At 41.2% G+C, this 17,179-nt stretch overlaps 1 protein-coding gene across 2 annotated transcripts in view; it reads left to right on the top strand.

Annotated features, from left to right (window-relative positions):
* Positions 1 to 11,327: 11,327 nt before the first annotated feature.
* EYA2 (EYA transcriptional coactivator and phosphatase 2) overlaps positions 11,328 to 17,179 on the top strand; it is a 55,406-nt gene continuing 49,554 nt past the window's right edge. The window contains exons 1-4 of one of the 2 annotated variants that reach the window (XM_029085711.1): positions 11,329 to 11,443; positions 13,304 to 13,348; positions 15,337 to 15,385; positions 15,994 to 16,136. In XM_029085711.1, coding sequence (XP_028941544.1) covers positions 11,335 to 11,443; positions 13,304 to 13,348; positions 15,337 to 15,385; positions 15,994 to 16,136 — 346 coding nt within the window. In that variant the 5' untranslated portion in view covers positions 11,329 to 11,334. Of the gene's footprint in view, positions 11,444 to 13,303; positions 13,349 to 15,336; positions 15,386 to 15,993; positions 16,137 to 17,179 lie in introns of both variants that reach the window. The other variant, XM_010171015.1, reaches the window with a different exon arrangement.

The raw sequence follows: 17,179 nt of genomic DNA, 5'->3' as shown, positions 1-17,179 counted from the left end.
CACAAGGGTCAGAAAGCCCAGTGGTGGCACAAAGGACTTGCCTAGGGATCAGCTGAGTTATCGGGGCAGAGTGGGGAGAAAACTCCAGGTTTTCTGAGCATCAGACCAGAGCTTGATCTGCTATTTCTTGGCAGCAGGACTCATTTGTTCCCCACTATGTCCTCTGAGAGAACTGTCCCCATGTGGCCACCACTCTTTCCCGCAGAGTTACCTGTGGATTTTATTAAAAGCGTTACCTCTCAACTATTGTGGGCAAATATTTTCTGGTACATTCATTTTTCTGTGGAAACTTGATGAATTATGCATTGCTACCCTTTGAATCAGCAGTTCTTCCTTAGGATCTGGCTGGTATAAATGTTTATGGGTAACCATGCACGTTTAAATCCACAACGTGAAGCCATCCATCTGCAGAGAGAGACAGCTGCCTGTGCTGCCTGCAGCCAGCGTTCTTCTCCCCAAGGTAAAGCTGTCTGGTACTAAACTTCCTGGAAAATGTTTCCCTTTGGCACTGGTTCCAGCTAATGGCCAGCTTCCACTGTGTGAAACTGTCTTTCTTTCTCTTGGTGTTAAGAAATGATCCAGCTCCTCTCTTCCTTCCCTTGACTGCTGAGTAGCAGAAGGAAAATTGAAAATTGCTGCTAAAATTCAGCTCAAACTGAAACAGAGTGGAAGGTTCCTGAGTGGGACACGTGGCTCAAAACAGGTTGTGTTTGTGGTGGGAGAATGAATGTTGCCCTGTAACTCGTGGATGTGTTCAGCTAGCAGCCGTAGCTGACATAGCAGCTCTCTGCTGCTTCTGGCTTGTCTGGTGATGGCTTTTGTGTGCTGTTTGTATGGTGCTTTCCTTCCTGAGCCCTCTGCGACTCGTGATGACGTCTTTGTCTTGTCCTGCTGCATTGAATATAGTTTTACAGAAGTTACTGCTGGCTGCATTGAATATCTAGTTTTACAGAAATTATCACCTGAAAATAGGTTATCTCATGCCGTGCTACAACTTGGCCACTGTAGTCTCGGCTGGTGCACCCAAGGCTCCACAGGTGGGAAAGGGAATCTCTGTTTTCCACTTGAGATTTTTCACTACTTTTTGAAGCAAATGTTCTTCTGTGATCTTTAGTGCTTTATTGTCTCTACTTCATCTTGCTCTGGTAGAGCTGAAGTAGTTTCTGTCTGCTTAATTTTCTTGTGTCATTGTTTTACATTACGATGTGTTAATATGAATGTTTTACAAAATAAGACCCCAGCTCTGTGAACACACACACACATCATTCTCATTCAGTATTCACTCCCGAGAATGAATTTTCTGCTGAGACCAGAGTTTCATGTCCAAACATAGGTGCTACTCCTTCTTCACCATGGCATGTGTAAAGCAGAAAACTGAGTGAGGGGGGAGAGAAAAACCCCAGAAAAACAACAAACCAAAAATCAGGTTCAAACCCTACTGGCAAGAAGTGATTAAAAAAAAAATGGAGAGGAAACAGCATAAAAGTACTAGCCTCAGTCCCAGGGTGGCAGATGTGGAGGTGAGCCACAGCTTGGACGTGGGGGAGCATACTGAGGGGAGAGTTGTGGGCAAAGAAGAGAATCTGTCATGTCTTCCTGTCTGAGGAGGCAGCTTCATGGCTGGAAAAGTTTGGCATTTTCAGAAACAAGTATGATAATTTCAGCATTTCTCCCACTTACTAACCAGCATTGCTGAGAACATTCTGATGCATTCTTACAGATTTGACAGAAATTACTATTCTGGTTACGACCTATTTGGGATTCACTTTTGTTTTACTTCCCTCTGTGAATTAGCCACATGCCTGCTAAAGGTCCTGCAAAATACATATTTATCCCAGTGAAAAGATATGTTAGAACATCAACGTCTTGCCTCATTCTGTGTCAGAATTATGCTGCTTTTAGTACAGTTAAATCAATAGTTTTTCTGCACTTGCATGTAGATAGTTCCTGCAGTGGCAGCAGGCAGAGTAACCGCTTTCATCTGCTCTTGGGTGGTGCGTGGGGGAGAGCTCTGCTGCCTGCACCCATCCTTTCTGTTGTCCCATCCCACAAAGTCCACAGCTCTGCTCATTCAGAGCACTGCAGAATTCGTGGAAGGGGTTATCTTATTTGTTTTCTCTTGGGTTTCTTCTCTGTGGAGGTTATTATTGTTCAAGAATTGTAAATGACTTAGTTTCTCAGAGCTCCTTTTCCTATACATTTCAAAGCTAGATGAAATCAGTGACTTGACATAAAAGGAACAAGTAGGCTACAAGACAAAACACGTTCTTGCACACCCCTGTAACAGAACCCAGATGATTTCAGCATGCATATCCAAGTTATCAGCTGTTATTTCCCATTTCCAAATCTCATTGTTTTTCTTAAATCATATTTTTGTGATTTAAGGGAAATTTTAGCCCTTGTGATTCCAAAAGAGAAGGGATAAAAAACAAAGCTCTTCAGAGTGAAAAGAGATGCCTCAGTAGTGACAAATAAATCTCATGAGCCAGCCCCTGCAGTACCTGGTTTGTGAAGCCCTGTCTTTGAAGGCAGTTTTTTGTGTTATGGGCTGTGATTTGGCAGCTGGAGCTGCCACAGTGGTTTTCTGCAGTCACATGCAGCCCTGGCACACTTGGGGGATCTGAATAGGAAGAGATGTAGTGGAATTAAAAAGCTTGTGAATGTCAAAGAGGAATGTGGCAACTGAAAGAGATTATATATGCACATTTGAGTGTGTGTATATATATATATATATATATATGCATTTATACACATAGAATTTTGCATTTCCAGTGACTGTAGGCTACAAACTTGTAGCATTTCTTTACCAAACTGGTCTATTGCGTGGTACTTGATTGTCCACCCTGAGACACCTGAATATTTTTATTTTTTGGCACATAATAGAATCTTTTACAAATGTTGGCTCGTTTAGCAAACAGGTTCAATAGACAAAAAAGTCATTCTGAAAAATTCAGCTTTCTCATTTTGACTTACTCTAAGGGACGTACTAGTGTTGAAATTAATTAATTAAAAAAACCCCGAAAACCTCAAAGCAATTATATGTTTCCTGGTTAGGCTGCCAGATTGAAAGTCTGTGGCGTGAACTCCATCATTAGCTCACTGTGAATTTTCAAGTTACCTTTCAGACTCTACCTTCGTAACAAACGTTGAAAGTAGCTCAGCTTGTTTGTTTTTATGTGCACTGAATCACCTTTACCTTGGACTGCTCAACCAGAAAATGCTGATGCTCCCCCTGGTCTATCTTCCTTCAATCACTTCCCGAGTTAATTGCAGGAAGTGCAGGGGGAGATCACAGCCCAGCCCGGCCCACTTCTTTCTTCTCGGTGTTGCTTTTGTGTGTGCAAGGTGGGGATTGGGGAAAGAGCACCTGGAGAAGGGAGTAGTGAAGCCTTGCTAGGAGTAGGAAGAACATTGATTTATATGAAGACAACCTGCTTTTTTTTTTTAAGCCAACAGGTTGTGACAAGAAAGAAACAGTATGCTTAAAAAAACCCCCAAAAAACTCATTGAAAAGCAGTCTAGAACAGCAGGTGATGAAGCCTGGTGAAGCAAGCCAACGCTTCTGGAAATTTAGGATTTCCAGGGAAACAGGACAGTCTCAAGCACTCAAAAATCTTAAGGCAGGCTTTCCTCAAAAAAAAAAAAAGTTGGCTCAAAAAATTCATGAGACAGGATTTTTCATCTGTTTTTTACTGTCTGGTCTATGGGTTAAAGCAAGACAGAAAACTTACAGTGAAAGTAAAATTTCAGTCAAAAAGACTGTCTCATTTAAAACAAAACAAAAAAACCATGTGGGGAAGGATTTTAAAGCTGTTGGAATACTTTGGGTATTTTTAAACAATAGTGGTTTCAGGAGTGTGACAGAAATGGTCTAGTTTGTTATTTTCTCAGTTATTTTTCTTAGAATTGTTTGGAATTAACACATTTAAAAAAGAAAAAGGAATTTGAAAATCTTAATGTAAACCCAAACCAATTTTTTTTCTTATGTGAAGTGAATCATTTTAGAGGTACATGGAATTAAAAGGGAAAAGGAAGGGCTGTTTTTGTTTGTGAGAAGTTTTTGACTACTGAATTAACAAATTGTGGTGCAAGTCTTACTTCGGTGCTTGTGCTTTTATTTCAAGTTTTTGGGTTGTTGTTTTTGTGGGTTTTTTCCTTTTTTTGTTTAAACTGAAGCCCTACATGTGTATCTCTCTTTCTTACTTTGTTACTCGTAGTTTTTTTTAACATAACTTTGTGAGCAGCTATTCCAGTGCTGGACTAAACAAAAGCTGAACATTTTGGAAGACCAACAGTAAGTTTTAGAAACTGAATGACAATATGTACACAAGGGGAATGATGAAGCACAACTCGAGACTTCTGTCCTCTGGCCAGGATGGCTTGGGTGTCCCTGCAGGCTCCATGTGCAGCATCTGCCCAGTGTTCTCTGAGCCACACAAAGGCACCGCTCAGATGGGGCTTTCTCCCCAGCTCTTTCAGAAAGCAAATGGCATCCTGCTTCCGTTGGAATGAAGATTTTTCTTGCTGTGGGCTTTAGCTAATACACTCTCTCAGCTCCTTCTTGGTCTCACCTATTTATCTTTTCTCATCTCTCACAGTTGACTAAATCTGATCAGCAGTTCCAAGAAGGGTTAGTTGTGTGCCTGTCATTTGGAGCAGCCTTGCTGCCACCTCGTTTAATTTCTGATTTCAGTCTGATATGCTTTGTCCCTTATCTATCTATAATTTTCTCATGTTTCTCTTGGTTTAATCTTTAGCTTGAGATATTCTTTGCTGGTGAATAATGCAACTGTGTACCCCCACCCTCAGATGCTGTGCTGCAAGCCGAACTACTGCGAGTCCTCATACTTTTTGTGTCTGGAATGGGCTGGACAATGATAAATCCAGACAAGTATTGCTGCTTTTATTACCCAATTACATCAGCAAAAGGCAACTCTCAGGTATATAAACAGCCTGAGGCACACTGCCCTGCAGGTCACCTTGAAAGGATATCTTGTCATCGTGGCTGTACTGTCAGGCTTGTACATGAGCATTTATGCCAGCTCAGGTTTAACTTTATGCCTGTTCAGGCCTTTCCTTCATACATTTATCAGATGTACTTGTGGATGAGCTAAGATTCATTACAAAAGAGAAAATAGTGTCGTGGTTTTCACCTGCTGAAGCATTTTTGCATTATTGAAATGGAAGGAACAAAGAATCTATTATAGATGGAGAGAAAACATCCTAACAGTGCGAGGAGGAATGTACTGTCAGAGGAAATGAAAATAGTTTCCTCTGCTTTTGAAATGTGTGGATAGAAGAAGCCAAAATCTTCAGTATGGGAGACTCTATTATTATACCACCTGGAAGGTGGCTGCAAGATAACAGCATTTTCCCTGCTTATGAATGATTTAATTTTTATTTTGTGGAGGAGCAGAGTAAAATGGGTAGCGTAGTTTTGCAAGCAGTTAGTCCTGGCAAAGCTGGCTGAACTGCCCTGCTTCCCAAGGAATTAAAACAGTAGCAGTCTTAATTCCCAATGAAAATTAATGAGACATAGCAGGTGCTTTTGAAAATTTTACTCATGGGGAAAAAAATTGCAACAAATCTTGTGTTTCTTAGGAATGAAGAAAGGACAAACTTTTTATGATTGGAGTTTTGTTGGTTCGTTTTCTTTGAATCAGAGGTCGAGAAAGCCATCTTCATACTTTTTTTGCAATTACCTTTTTGTAATTCACTTCTGAAACAAAGTGTCTTTTTTTTTTTTTATTATGACTAGCTGGAGTCATAAAACTGTAGATTTTTGCTTAGTAATCCACAGCATTTTTTGAGGAGAATAAAGGTGGAAGCAGTTGATCAAGTAATTAAAACCAGATAAAGTCATGGAAGCAAGACAGAAATGTTGCTCTTGCCATTAGGCTGCAATCTCTGTCTCTGCTCCTCCCCTTCCCAGCAAAGCTAAAAGCAGAGGACTTGGCTTGTACCGCTCCTGCCTAGGGCTCTGTGGTGGCATATGCGTATGTTTAGGAAGATCTAGTGGTTTAAGCTTGTATTTGGCCTCTAGCCAGGTACAAGTAAAAATTCTTGAGAAGATCATCTCATGGGGTTGTTGCAGGGAGAGTAATTTCTAGGTTTGCCTCTTCCCTCATGGACAAACTTTCCTGGCAGTTTCTTACTTCCTTAAAGTATCTTGTCTTTGCCATTGTAGGATCTGGCAAGTTTTCCTCAAGGGCAGTTCTGTCTTTCGTTTCTTACCTTGCTTCATTCTGTGGGGCTCCTAACTTATCAATTCCTCCACTAATGGCAGATGCAGAGCTCATTCTCTTTATTTTTTCCACAACCATACCAGCTTTTTTTTCCCCATAACATCTTTTGCTCCTGGTATGTCCTTTCTGAACGGTACCACCAACCTCCTGTTGCTCAAACGCTCTCACAGCCTGCTGTTGTTACAGGGCAAATGGCCTTCCTTCCATGTATTCCCTCTGAAGTCTCTTCATCACTTGGCCATTGAGTTTACCCTGGTACTCCTTACTACACCGGTGTCTTATTTACTGAAAATGCCCTGGAAGTGCTCTTTTGAACATTTGTTCCACTTCATGTACTTGTAAATACTGAAGCCAGAATACTGCCTTCTACTTCCACACATGGAGCAGAGACAAGTGAAACAGCAGACTCCCAGAAGCAAGTCTGCTGCCTCCACAGTGGGGATGGAAATGCCTGTGGTCCTGAGAAGATGCCTTTAGTGTGTTGTGGGGAGGATTTTGAAAGCAAGTTAGAGCAGACTGAGAGATGCTTTAAATTATGCCTGAGCAGCAGAGGTCCAGGCTTTGGAAAGAGTCTCCTTCATCTCTTGCTGGTGCCTTCTGGCCTTTCAGCTGTGCTGAGCAGAGCTGTGATGTAGTTGCATCTGTCCACAACACCATGGTGGTTTCCTGTTTCATCCTTTCAAAATACTATCCATCAAGTTCTCATCAGCATCAGTATCCAGAGCACCTTGCTGACTTGGTCTGCACACTGGGTCCTGCTTTGGTGTTGCGGTTATGCCAATCTTCGAGTGCTTTGCAGAGAGATGAGATCACTCAGTAGTTTGATCGTCAGCGCATGTTTGAGTATTTTAAGTTGAGGTCTGAAAGCACTGCCTTCAAAACATCATTGTAAAAGAAAATGTGATTTGTAAGTTACTCCAACACCTTGATCAAAAAATTGAAACCTTAAAATGCTTAATTTGGCATTCCTAGCTTCAGAATGACTGAAAAAGACTCTTATTTTTCTCTTTTCTTTCCTAAACATTAGTAAAGAGAAAAGTTTCTGTTCTTGGCAGAGATTTTTGTGGGCCAACTTTCAGGGATAAATATTGGGTTTTGAGTAGGGGATTCTAATGGAAAAGCTGAGCACCAAATTCACACAAGGTTCTTCTTAATTATAGAAGCCAAAAGCTCTTCCAGATGTCTGTCAGCCTAACATGCTAGATGCTGCCATCGCTGGTTTTAATAAAAGTTCATATCCAGCAAACTTTATTACTGATTTACTGTACATTACTTAAGCCAGAAAATGTTTTTACTCTAAAAAGCAAGCAAACAAAGACCTGATATTTTCATCAGTTGTCATTTACTGTGTTACATACCATCCTGGTTCCTTTATATTACTGAAGATTTTCCGTACATTGCCATTGTTAAAGCTGGAATTTCAGAATCTCTTGTGAAGAAGTACCTAAGCGAGAAATGCACGTGAACAGCTCGGTAAATGGTGCGTGCAGAACGGGCAAAGCCACAAACAACTCAAACACATACGTGACACGCACAACCAGACAGGCATTTCTGTCAGGTTACCTGTTTGTACATGCAACTAGTACATACTCTAAAGAAAAATGGAAGCTGAAAAAAAAAACCCCAGGAAAATGTTAAAGAACAAATACAGGGAAGTGTGATAGTGACTCTGTGAATACAAAAGTGAAGAGAACAAAACCAATAGAAAAATCATCAGTCAAAGAGTAGCTAATGAAATCTCTGAACAATGATGTAATTAAAGTGCATCAATCATTATAAAATATCATTTCCCTTTAAACATCTGCTCTCATTCACTTGGCAGCAGTCTGGGCAGTGTCATGAATGATGAGGTTTTGGATTATGCTGAAGGGCATGTGTTATCTGAGAAACAATGTAGAACATCCCCAGCTTGGCAGGATCTGGGACAGCAGTGCTTTTCCTCAATTCAGGTATAGCGCTAAGGAAATAAGGGGGGAAAAAAATTGGACATTACTTACAGTGGAAAAGAATACCTAGTATAAAACTGAACCCTGCCTCCTCAGCCGTGCAAACGAAATTTAATTTGGTGCCAATGGATTTGAATAAAGTAATTCCTTTGGGAAAAGAGCCCCTGCCCAGCCTGCTGCTTTTAAGAGAGCCTTAGGAGCCGTTGTTCCTTGTAGGAGAGATCTTGTTCCTCCCCACTGAGAAGTAAGCACCATAGAACCCTTCCTGACCCCTTTCTCTGCAGCAGCCTGGATGTACCAGCAAAGGAGTGTGAGATTAGCCGTTTCAGGAGGAAAATCTCTTTTTCCTCTGGCATAGAGCGTGCAGACTGTCTGTGGCTCCAAGGCATCGCCTGACTCCTCCGTCCCTGGCACTGCCTGTGAAGTGGATACACGTGTGCTTTCCTAAAGCCTCTGTCTGCAGGTAACCTGGAGCACAACTTGCTCCAGTGTTATTAGGACTGACTTAAGTTTCTCACAGGCTGTGTTTTGTTCAGGGTTAGGTCAGGAGGCCTGGATTGCCATTTTGGCTCTGCCATTAGACTGAGGCACTTAGGGGGGAATTTGTACAGCTAGGGACTATTTTTTTTTAATCCTTGTACAGATCTGGTACCTTGTTGCATTTCCATGTAGTTGGTAGCACAGACACTGGTTTTGAGCAGAATTGGTGGCCTCTGTGCACCTGCGTTTTCACCTCTGTCTTGCTGTGCTTTACTGTCTGTAAGGGAGGGAGGGGGAGGCAGAAGTTCTGCTCTTCTTACAGGGACACATCTGAAGGTGCAGCCCTTTGAGGCCCACTAGCAACAAAGATCTTCCAGTTGCAAAGCAACACTTGATTTTTATGCTAGTCTTGTTTTCTTAGCAAGTCTGTAACACAGCAGTTAGGGACCATGGATCTTACAAGTGTTGGATTCGGAGTATTGTATTTCTACCACATTGGTCATTTAGTGCTGAATTAAGGTTTTCTTCATGGCATATGATCAGGAAGCCTTTACCAGCCTCTGGACTTGAGGCCACATTGGTGGTGAAAATGCATGTGCCCACGTGGATTTCTAAGGGAGGCAGACAAGAGGAGCCCAGATCCCATTTGGAGAAAGGAGGGCTGGGAATGGGAACATTGTACATGGTTATGCAGCTTCACACCCTTTTTTGGCAGTTCTGCAAATTCAAGGAGAATGGATGCTTTCTGTGCTTGGGCAGAGTGCCTTTCCAGCTACTAGGTGGGGAAAGTGAAAATGAATGCAGCTACAGTTCCGTTACAGGTAAAATACTTCATCTGGTTTGTGCCTGTTCATATCAGAACTTACTGTCTTTGTGAGGGCTTTGTAAAAGTGATTGGAGAGGTTCAGATGAAAAGTATGTGATTTATTGTTTGCGCCTTCTCAAAACTGCTGAAGTCATGCAGCAGTATTTAAACATAAAATCAAAACAAGCTTCTTTGCTTCTCACACAAGTGTGTAGATTTTTATTGCAGAAGCCCAGTGTCAAGATTTCAGGTTTCAGTGCTGTTGTCTTTAACTTCATGACGTTTTAGGTGTGCTATGGATCGCTACTGACCTGTTGCTGCTGTGCCATCTGCTACCTGTATAGTCCAGCCTGGGCAGGTCCCAGCTCAAGAGCAGGGCTGTGCCATCCACCTTTGCAGGCAGCGTGTTCAGTGCTGAGCGGAGAGGGGAGCCCATGTGGGCTGCAGCCAGGTTCCTTGGATCTGCTCACCTCCATATGCCCTCTGTCCCATCTGCTCTGGCCCGGGTCCTGCTCTCTTAGGCTTTTCCCTAATAGCCCTAATTCCCTCCAGTAGCTTCTGGGTGACTGAAGTGAGAACGTATTCTGTGTGGCTGCTGAAAGCAAAGAAGGATGTAGCACCTTTGAGTCCTCCTCTTTTCATCGTTTGTTCTGGACCTGAACAAAAAGCTGCAAAATATTTTGGTGTAATCTTAGAAAATTCAAATAGGTTTCCATGGCATTGTGTATATTTAAAAAAAATGAATATATTAAATTGACAAATTTAGCTTCAGGTTGTATTTGGCCAGTGGGTTCTTCACGGTTCCAGCTGCAGGTATTAGTTGCACAGGAAACAAGGGCAGAGCCTTACGGGGGTAAAGGCATCCAGGAAACCTGCCTTGCATAAGAGCCGTTGTGCAGATACCCAGTGTAACACACGATTTCTGTACCGTACTCATCCTCTTGTCTTTATGCAAACTTGCAAATGTAGTTATGCAAATCTATGCACTTAATGCCATATTTTGTACCCATCCAAAACACCCAACACTTCCAAGGGAAGCAAGCAGCTCTTTCCAGCAAGTGTCTTCGGAGCCCACTTCTGAAAGGTGTATAGCTGGAATTAGACACGTGTATTGAGAACGGTGGGATTTGGATCAATAGACCTGGGTACGTTGTGTACAGGGTCTGAAATAATGATTTAGCCATTCTCTTTTCTGGGCTGTTTGTGTAATGCAGAGTTTGTAAGCTTTCATTAGAGTGGAGGTCCTGTGAGTACATGAACAATTAAGCTTTTCTTTGGAGTCTCAAATCCTATATATTGTTCATTTGAAATTTTCAGTTGAATGAGATGGAGTTATGTATGTGAAAGGGACTGTCCTTGTATCACTGCCACCCAGTGGTCGGGACATTGGAGGGGAGAGCCTGGTTCAGGTGTCCCATGGGAAACTGATCCTATCACCAATACTACCCTTATTATCTTGTAAGACTAGATAATGCTGCTAACTGCCCTCAACTTCATTTTCAGCCCTTAATAGTCTGTTCTGGAGCCTCAGTGGACACTGGTGTGTACATTCTCACTCTGGTGGCATAGGAGAGAGAGAAGGAAATTTACTTTTCGTGTGGCAAAATCCAGGAAGAAAGGGAAAGCATTAATCAGATGGGTGTAATCTCCAAGGGAGCAAGTACTTCATTTTAATTCAGCATTTCCCTTTGATGAAAACTTTAGTGGATGTTATTATGTGGAATTTATATGAAGCCTGGGTTTAGGTAATCAGCTTTAATATTTATACTCTTAGGGAAAAAAAATTGAATCATTAGTAAGCATGCATAATTAACGAATAAATTATATTTTTCCTTTGTTTTCCTTCAGGTATAAGGAAATGCTAGATCTAGTGATATCACCCAGCCTGACTGTAAATAGAGAGTGCCCTGACAGACTGAAGCTTAACCTTTCTAACATTTATGCCACAGCTCCAGATGACATAGAAGGTAGGCTGCCTCTTTTGCTTACTGTTTACTGGCTTTAACGTAATATGTGTATATATATTTGTAACCAAACGGAACTGGCCACATGTAAGACCTCTGCTTCTGACAATTAGTTCTACAGTATAGTGAGCCACTGGGATTTTTGAGTTTGGTCTCTTTTTTTTGGAGACAGTCCCGTTGTGGCTGAATCCTTTAGTTCAATAATGGTTTGAATGCAAATGGAATTGAAATGTTTTATATGTATATATGTGTCTGTGCATAGTAGGTGCATATGTATGCACACGTGCATGTATGTTTGCTCCACTGGAATAATTACAGGTATAAAACATTTTGTGCAGAGCTGGTAGTTTTTGTTTGTACCCCACTAGAACCCCAGTGGTGGCCTGAATGTGAACCCTGTGCTTTGGTGGCTGTGCTGCTGCTGTTGGGGTGGGGAGCACGGGGGCTCCCAGGCCCAACAACATATCGTGCAGCCAGAAAACATTTTGCCAAAGCAGCCTCATGCCCCAGTTTGCATCGCTCTGAGATCATTGCTGCCATCTCCAAATGGTTAGCCCTGCTGGCCTCTGGTCTGAAGTTTCACATTTGGCAGGTACCAAGGACAAATATTTTCAGTGGTTGAGGCTCTGATGGAAATTTATCTGCTCTTCTCCTCCTTCCCCCCCATCATACTGTTCAAGTAAAGGAAACAGAAGAATGTTAAATCTGCTAAAAAAATTATTGGCAAGTGATGCAGCTGAACTAGTTCTTGCTAGTACAATCCCAGCTATTGTTTGCTGCGGTCAGGATCTGTCAGCCTTCCTGTTGGAGGGGAGTTAGCAAAAGGCACTGGCTATTATGTTTTAGTAATATGTTTAACCCTTTGTTTATAGGCTCTTAGAAGCCATGGAGGTGTTTTACTTGCATGTTTGCTAAGGCATTAGAAATTGCGTGATTAAATCACGTACATAATGACTGGCTATTTACAAGAGCAGTTGAAGGGATAATAATCTAAAGGAAACATCCTTTTAAATATACGTGTTTGCAGAAAAGATTAGAGCTAGAAATGATTTTTAAATACATCACCTTGTAAACTTCTTGGTGCAGGAACTATTTGTTATTATGCGATATAAATAAGAGCCAACATAGACTCACTTGTACTGTCGGACACCAGTTTGCTAGTGACAGCTTGTGTTGATAGATTTCTTATAGAAATATTATGGTTATTTTTCTCCAGAATGATCCTCTCTGCTACCTTCCCTTGAAAACACTTCTTTTTAATTTGCAGAACAGGAAAATAGTTGTTTGTCAAGTCTTAAGACTGACAGAACTTTTAATGCAATAAATGCACACAAATGTATGCTGTGTATTTTAACTTTAGCAAATCTAGTCACAATATTTCTGTAGATGTCCACATAGATGTCTGGCCTGCTATTTTTGTGGGTGCTTATCATGAGATGTGCAATTATATCAATATAATTTTCAAATGCACATTTTGCCCGTAGTCCTACACTTTTGGGTAGAAACACATGTAGGTTTTGCTTGCCCTTTTTTTGGCAATGACAGTAGCATATTGCATATTCACACACAGTAAATCCCTACTTGGCATTCTTGGCAAGTGTATTTACTGTGTATTCTTTCAAAAATAAAAAATTTGAAGATGTAATATTTTTCAAATAGAAAGGAAATTAAGCTCATGCTCAAACTGTCTGTTCTCCTATTTTTCAAATATAAAAGGTATCATGAATTAAATTAATGAAAACTAAAAAAAAATATATTTCTTCAATGCAGTTGTGTTTGGTAATGAGGAACAGTGTGACAGAAATGGTATAGTTTTTGTTTTCACAATCTAAAAATCTAATTTTCTAAACTGTTTTGTTTCAGGTAAGTCAAAGCAAATTTTTCACAGTGAGTTTGAAGGTGAGTCAGGTAAGCCCAGCTTTGGATTTAAAAACAGTCTTTTTTTCTATATCTGTTGTAAATGAATAACTCCATTTGTTTAACACTAACTTTTTTTTTTAATTTATTTTTAAATAACCTCTCTGCCTGTTGCTTAGGAAATATGTTACTGTTATCCATATTGCACAGTCCCTCCCCAGCACACTCTCCTCCTTCCTGAGCTGTGCTTTTCAAACAGGTTTGTGCTCAGAGCATATAGTGTCTGCAGGGGACCCTGTAAGAGGACACACAGGGACCGAGGCTGTGACGCTTGCCCTCTGCAGTGTTTTGGGGATGTACTCAGCCAGAAGGAGAGCTCTGGCAGAACCAGGGGACAGCTTAGGAGAGGAGGGATCAGAAAGGGCATGAGGCTTGAATTTCTTGTGGAGGAGGGTGCAGTGAGAGGGGTATGGCACAGGAAAGCACTTTGGATGAGGAAGAGCAAAGAGTGGGTGATGAAAGTGTGTTTGAACACAGTAAGATACTGTGTAAAAGGGTTGTGTAGGAAAGAACAATTTCAAAAGAGAGTTAAATCAGGAAAAATGAGCATTTCATATGTGAGCACGTTGGATTTTTTTGGACATTCTCTCCATGTTTGCGGCATATCAAGTTACTCAAACCCAGAGGACTATTTGCATGCATTTAGACTTTATGTGTACTTGCATATATCATTAAATAAAACAGAGTTTAAATGTCTAGTTCACCATCTTACAAACGGCTGAACAAATGAACTGGTGCTGTTCTGGACAACTTCACACTGAAGATAATCTGGCTGTGGCATTCCGGATCCTTCCCTCTTGGTGCACGGGACAGCCCTGCAGGTGTTTCCTGCCTGGCGGTAGCAATGTATATGCATCGGGGGCACTTCAGGAATCTCCCCTTCCACCCAGCATGTGCACCTGCAGTTGAGACCATCTTCTGCATGAGATTGGGTGATGTTTCCTACCCCGTGTAACACTTCACTGTAGATGCCAGCAGCCAATGTCAAGGGTGGTGATGCTGCCATCAGCAGGCAAGGTGATACTTGTTGTTCCCCCTGGGTGGAGAAGCTGTGTGCAGTTAGTCTGATGTGTTCACTGATGCAGCCAGCAGATAGAGAAGCTGAATCTGTTGTGCCTAATCTTGTAATTGATGATTGTGAGGGTGTTTTGGCATTTATTTGTTAGATGCTGTAACAGCATCTAACAGCTCCAGCCAGGAACTGAGAAGCAAAATTTGGATAACATTATGGAGGCAACGTGGATAATACTCATAGTGGCATTTAGGTGTGATGTTTTCAGTACAACTTGCAGGGGGGTTTAGATTTTTTTTAAATTTTAATGATTTAAATCTAAATTTATCTCTAAATAAAGATAATGGCACCTTTTTCTTTGGTAGTGTTGCGAGATACAACTGTTTGGTATGTTGGAAGGCATCCTGCATGTATAACCTATGTGATACATTTTCTGCTGGTTTATTTTGATTGCTAGCAGGTCAATAAGGTAGGTTATAGTTAACTCAAAAAATTCAAGAGTGAGGAGATTTACAATGTTGTATTTTTAATATTTATTTTGATTTGATGTATTTTAATGAGCACTAGAGAAAGTGAGTCATGATCTAGGAGAGTATAAAAAAAAGCAAAAGGGCAAAAAGTGCAGTGAGCTTAAATCACTTCAATAATCACAGTAGTTGCTTTTATAGCCTTTAACATATGAGTCATCCCACCAAAGCCCAGCCTTGTGATTGATATCAGTCCCATGAGAAGAAGAAACTGGTAGCTCAATCAATCAGTATCACTCTTAGTGAAAAACTAAGTCTATATTTGCTGTTAAGTGGAGAATAACTTTCTTACCTACTTCAGTTTGTGGAGATTCACTAAAAACAGTGTCTTCTAATTCCTGTATATTTTTCTCAAATGAGCAGTGCTAAAACAGTGATATCAGCTTGGCCATAGAACAGAACATGATGAAAATCTAAGACCCTTTAATTTTTTTTTCCAGGCAGCAGCAAAGCAGCACCGCAGTGTCCTCTCCATCTGTACTCCACAAAGTGAGTGCTTGTGCCAAGTGCTGTAACTTATAAATCATGTGAACAGCCATTTTGTGCAGACTTCTGTCACCTTAAAAAGCATTTGTCTTAAGCCCATCCACCTGTTCCCCTGCCTGTGTCTGGCCCAATGAAGTAACTGGTTCTTAATCTTGTTAGATATGGAGTGAAAGAAGGTTTGAGGTACTGTGTACTGTGCTTTTGCACCCCTGGGAATCTAAACCTTATCAGTTTGAATATTGTTTTGTTTATGAGTGACCACAGAGGAATATGTTGAAATGCCAGAGGTTTCCCATGACACACACTTATGTGGCAAACTCAAAATGAAACATGAAAAACCAGAGTATTGATTTTATTTTAACTTGCACATATTTTGCACAATCTTAAAGTCCCCAGGCATTTAAATAGGTTAATCTTAATAGCTCATATCAGGAGTCATATACTGAAACAAACTTTTACCCCCAGTCTAGTCAATTCTGAGTTCTCAAAATATTCACCATCATAATTTGGGTGTTAATTTATCAAAGTGTCTACAAGTGTTCTACGTGTGCTCTAGAAGATCATGTACAGTAACTATTGCCTTAGACCTTCTGTTTTCTTGTTCTGAATAGACATTATCCCCATATAGTGACAGTCCCATCTTTCCCAACAATGGCAACGTACGGACAGACTCAGTACAGTGCGGGAATCCAGCAGGCTGCTGCATACACTGCCTATCCTCCTCCGGGGCAGCCCTACGGCATACCCTCCTACAGTGAGTACTCTGCCGTCGTGTTACTTTTGAGGACGTCTTCCTCTTGCTCCTAGAAAAAATATATTTGAAGCTTTAGAATGAAAGGTCATTTCTGCCTTGGTGATGTTCTCTTCTTAGGCTTAGAGGAAAATCTGACTTGGTTAAAAATGTTAGGATTACTTTGAACTCTTGATATCCTGGGTTACGATCTTACAAGCTAGGTAAGTTTGGAGCCAGTCATTAGTAGGATATAAGACAGCATGAGAAACTCAGGTTCAGTAGTAGGATGTGCCACTTAGGAGTAGCAGCTGGTGAGTGTTCCCATGACTCACTGCCAAGACAAAGTTTCTTGTAGTAAATATGATATTAAGGTAAACTACACTTTGCCTTCTTTCATTCTTCCTGTAGTTTCAATGATACAAGCTACTTTAAGAAAAACTTCTTGTATATTATTACGGAAGAATGAAGACAGAGCAGAATAAGGCATGGGTAGAACCATACAGAGTACTTTGGTTTTAGAAGATGGTTCATATTTAAATGGACAGTTGTTAGCTGTGGGTGCAGTAAGCATTTCTAACCCTAGTCAGCTTTGTTCCCTGCTTTTCTGCACAGCCTTGCCAGCAGCTGTGGGGAGATGGTGCTGGGCAGGAGCAGCTGGAGGATTCAGGCAGGGGACTAATTAAACCAGTACTCCTGACAGGGGAATGCCTGGTAAACCAAGTGCTAAGTGTCCTCAAGCTCTGCGTGGAAATACCAAGCTCTTGAGGGAGCTGGGATGTTCTTTCCACTCCTAAAGACCAAAGGGATGCTGCTCTTGCTTAGGTACAGAAAGCTTTGGGCTCCTTATTCCCAGCTGATCCTGTGAGTGTTTTCTTGCAGCATTAAAATGGCTTCATAGTTCTGCTTCCGCTCCTGTTTTCTCTTGTGCTCCTAAACACCTTTGTTTGTTTGGCAAATACACTATCCCTTCCCAACAAGAAGCTCTTATACAGCCGTTGACAAGGCTTTTACTGAAGGGAAATTAATGCAACAGTCTGGAAGGCCAGGGAAATGGGCTTGGCAGA

Source organism: Antrostomus carolinensis, unplaced genomic scaffold (genome assembly GCF_000700745.2).
Source record: "Antrostomus carolinensis isolate BGI_N321 unplaced genomic scaffold, ASM70074v2 scaffold44106, whole genome shotgun sequence".
NCBI classification, from domain to species: Eukaryota; Metazoa; Chordata; class Aves; order Caprimulgiformes; family Caprimulgidae; genus Antrostomus; species Antrostomus carolinensis.
This window is presented reverse-complemented; position numbering and strand designations above follow the sequence as displayed.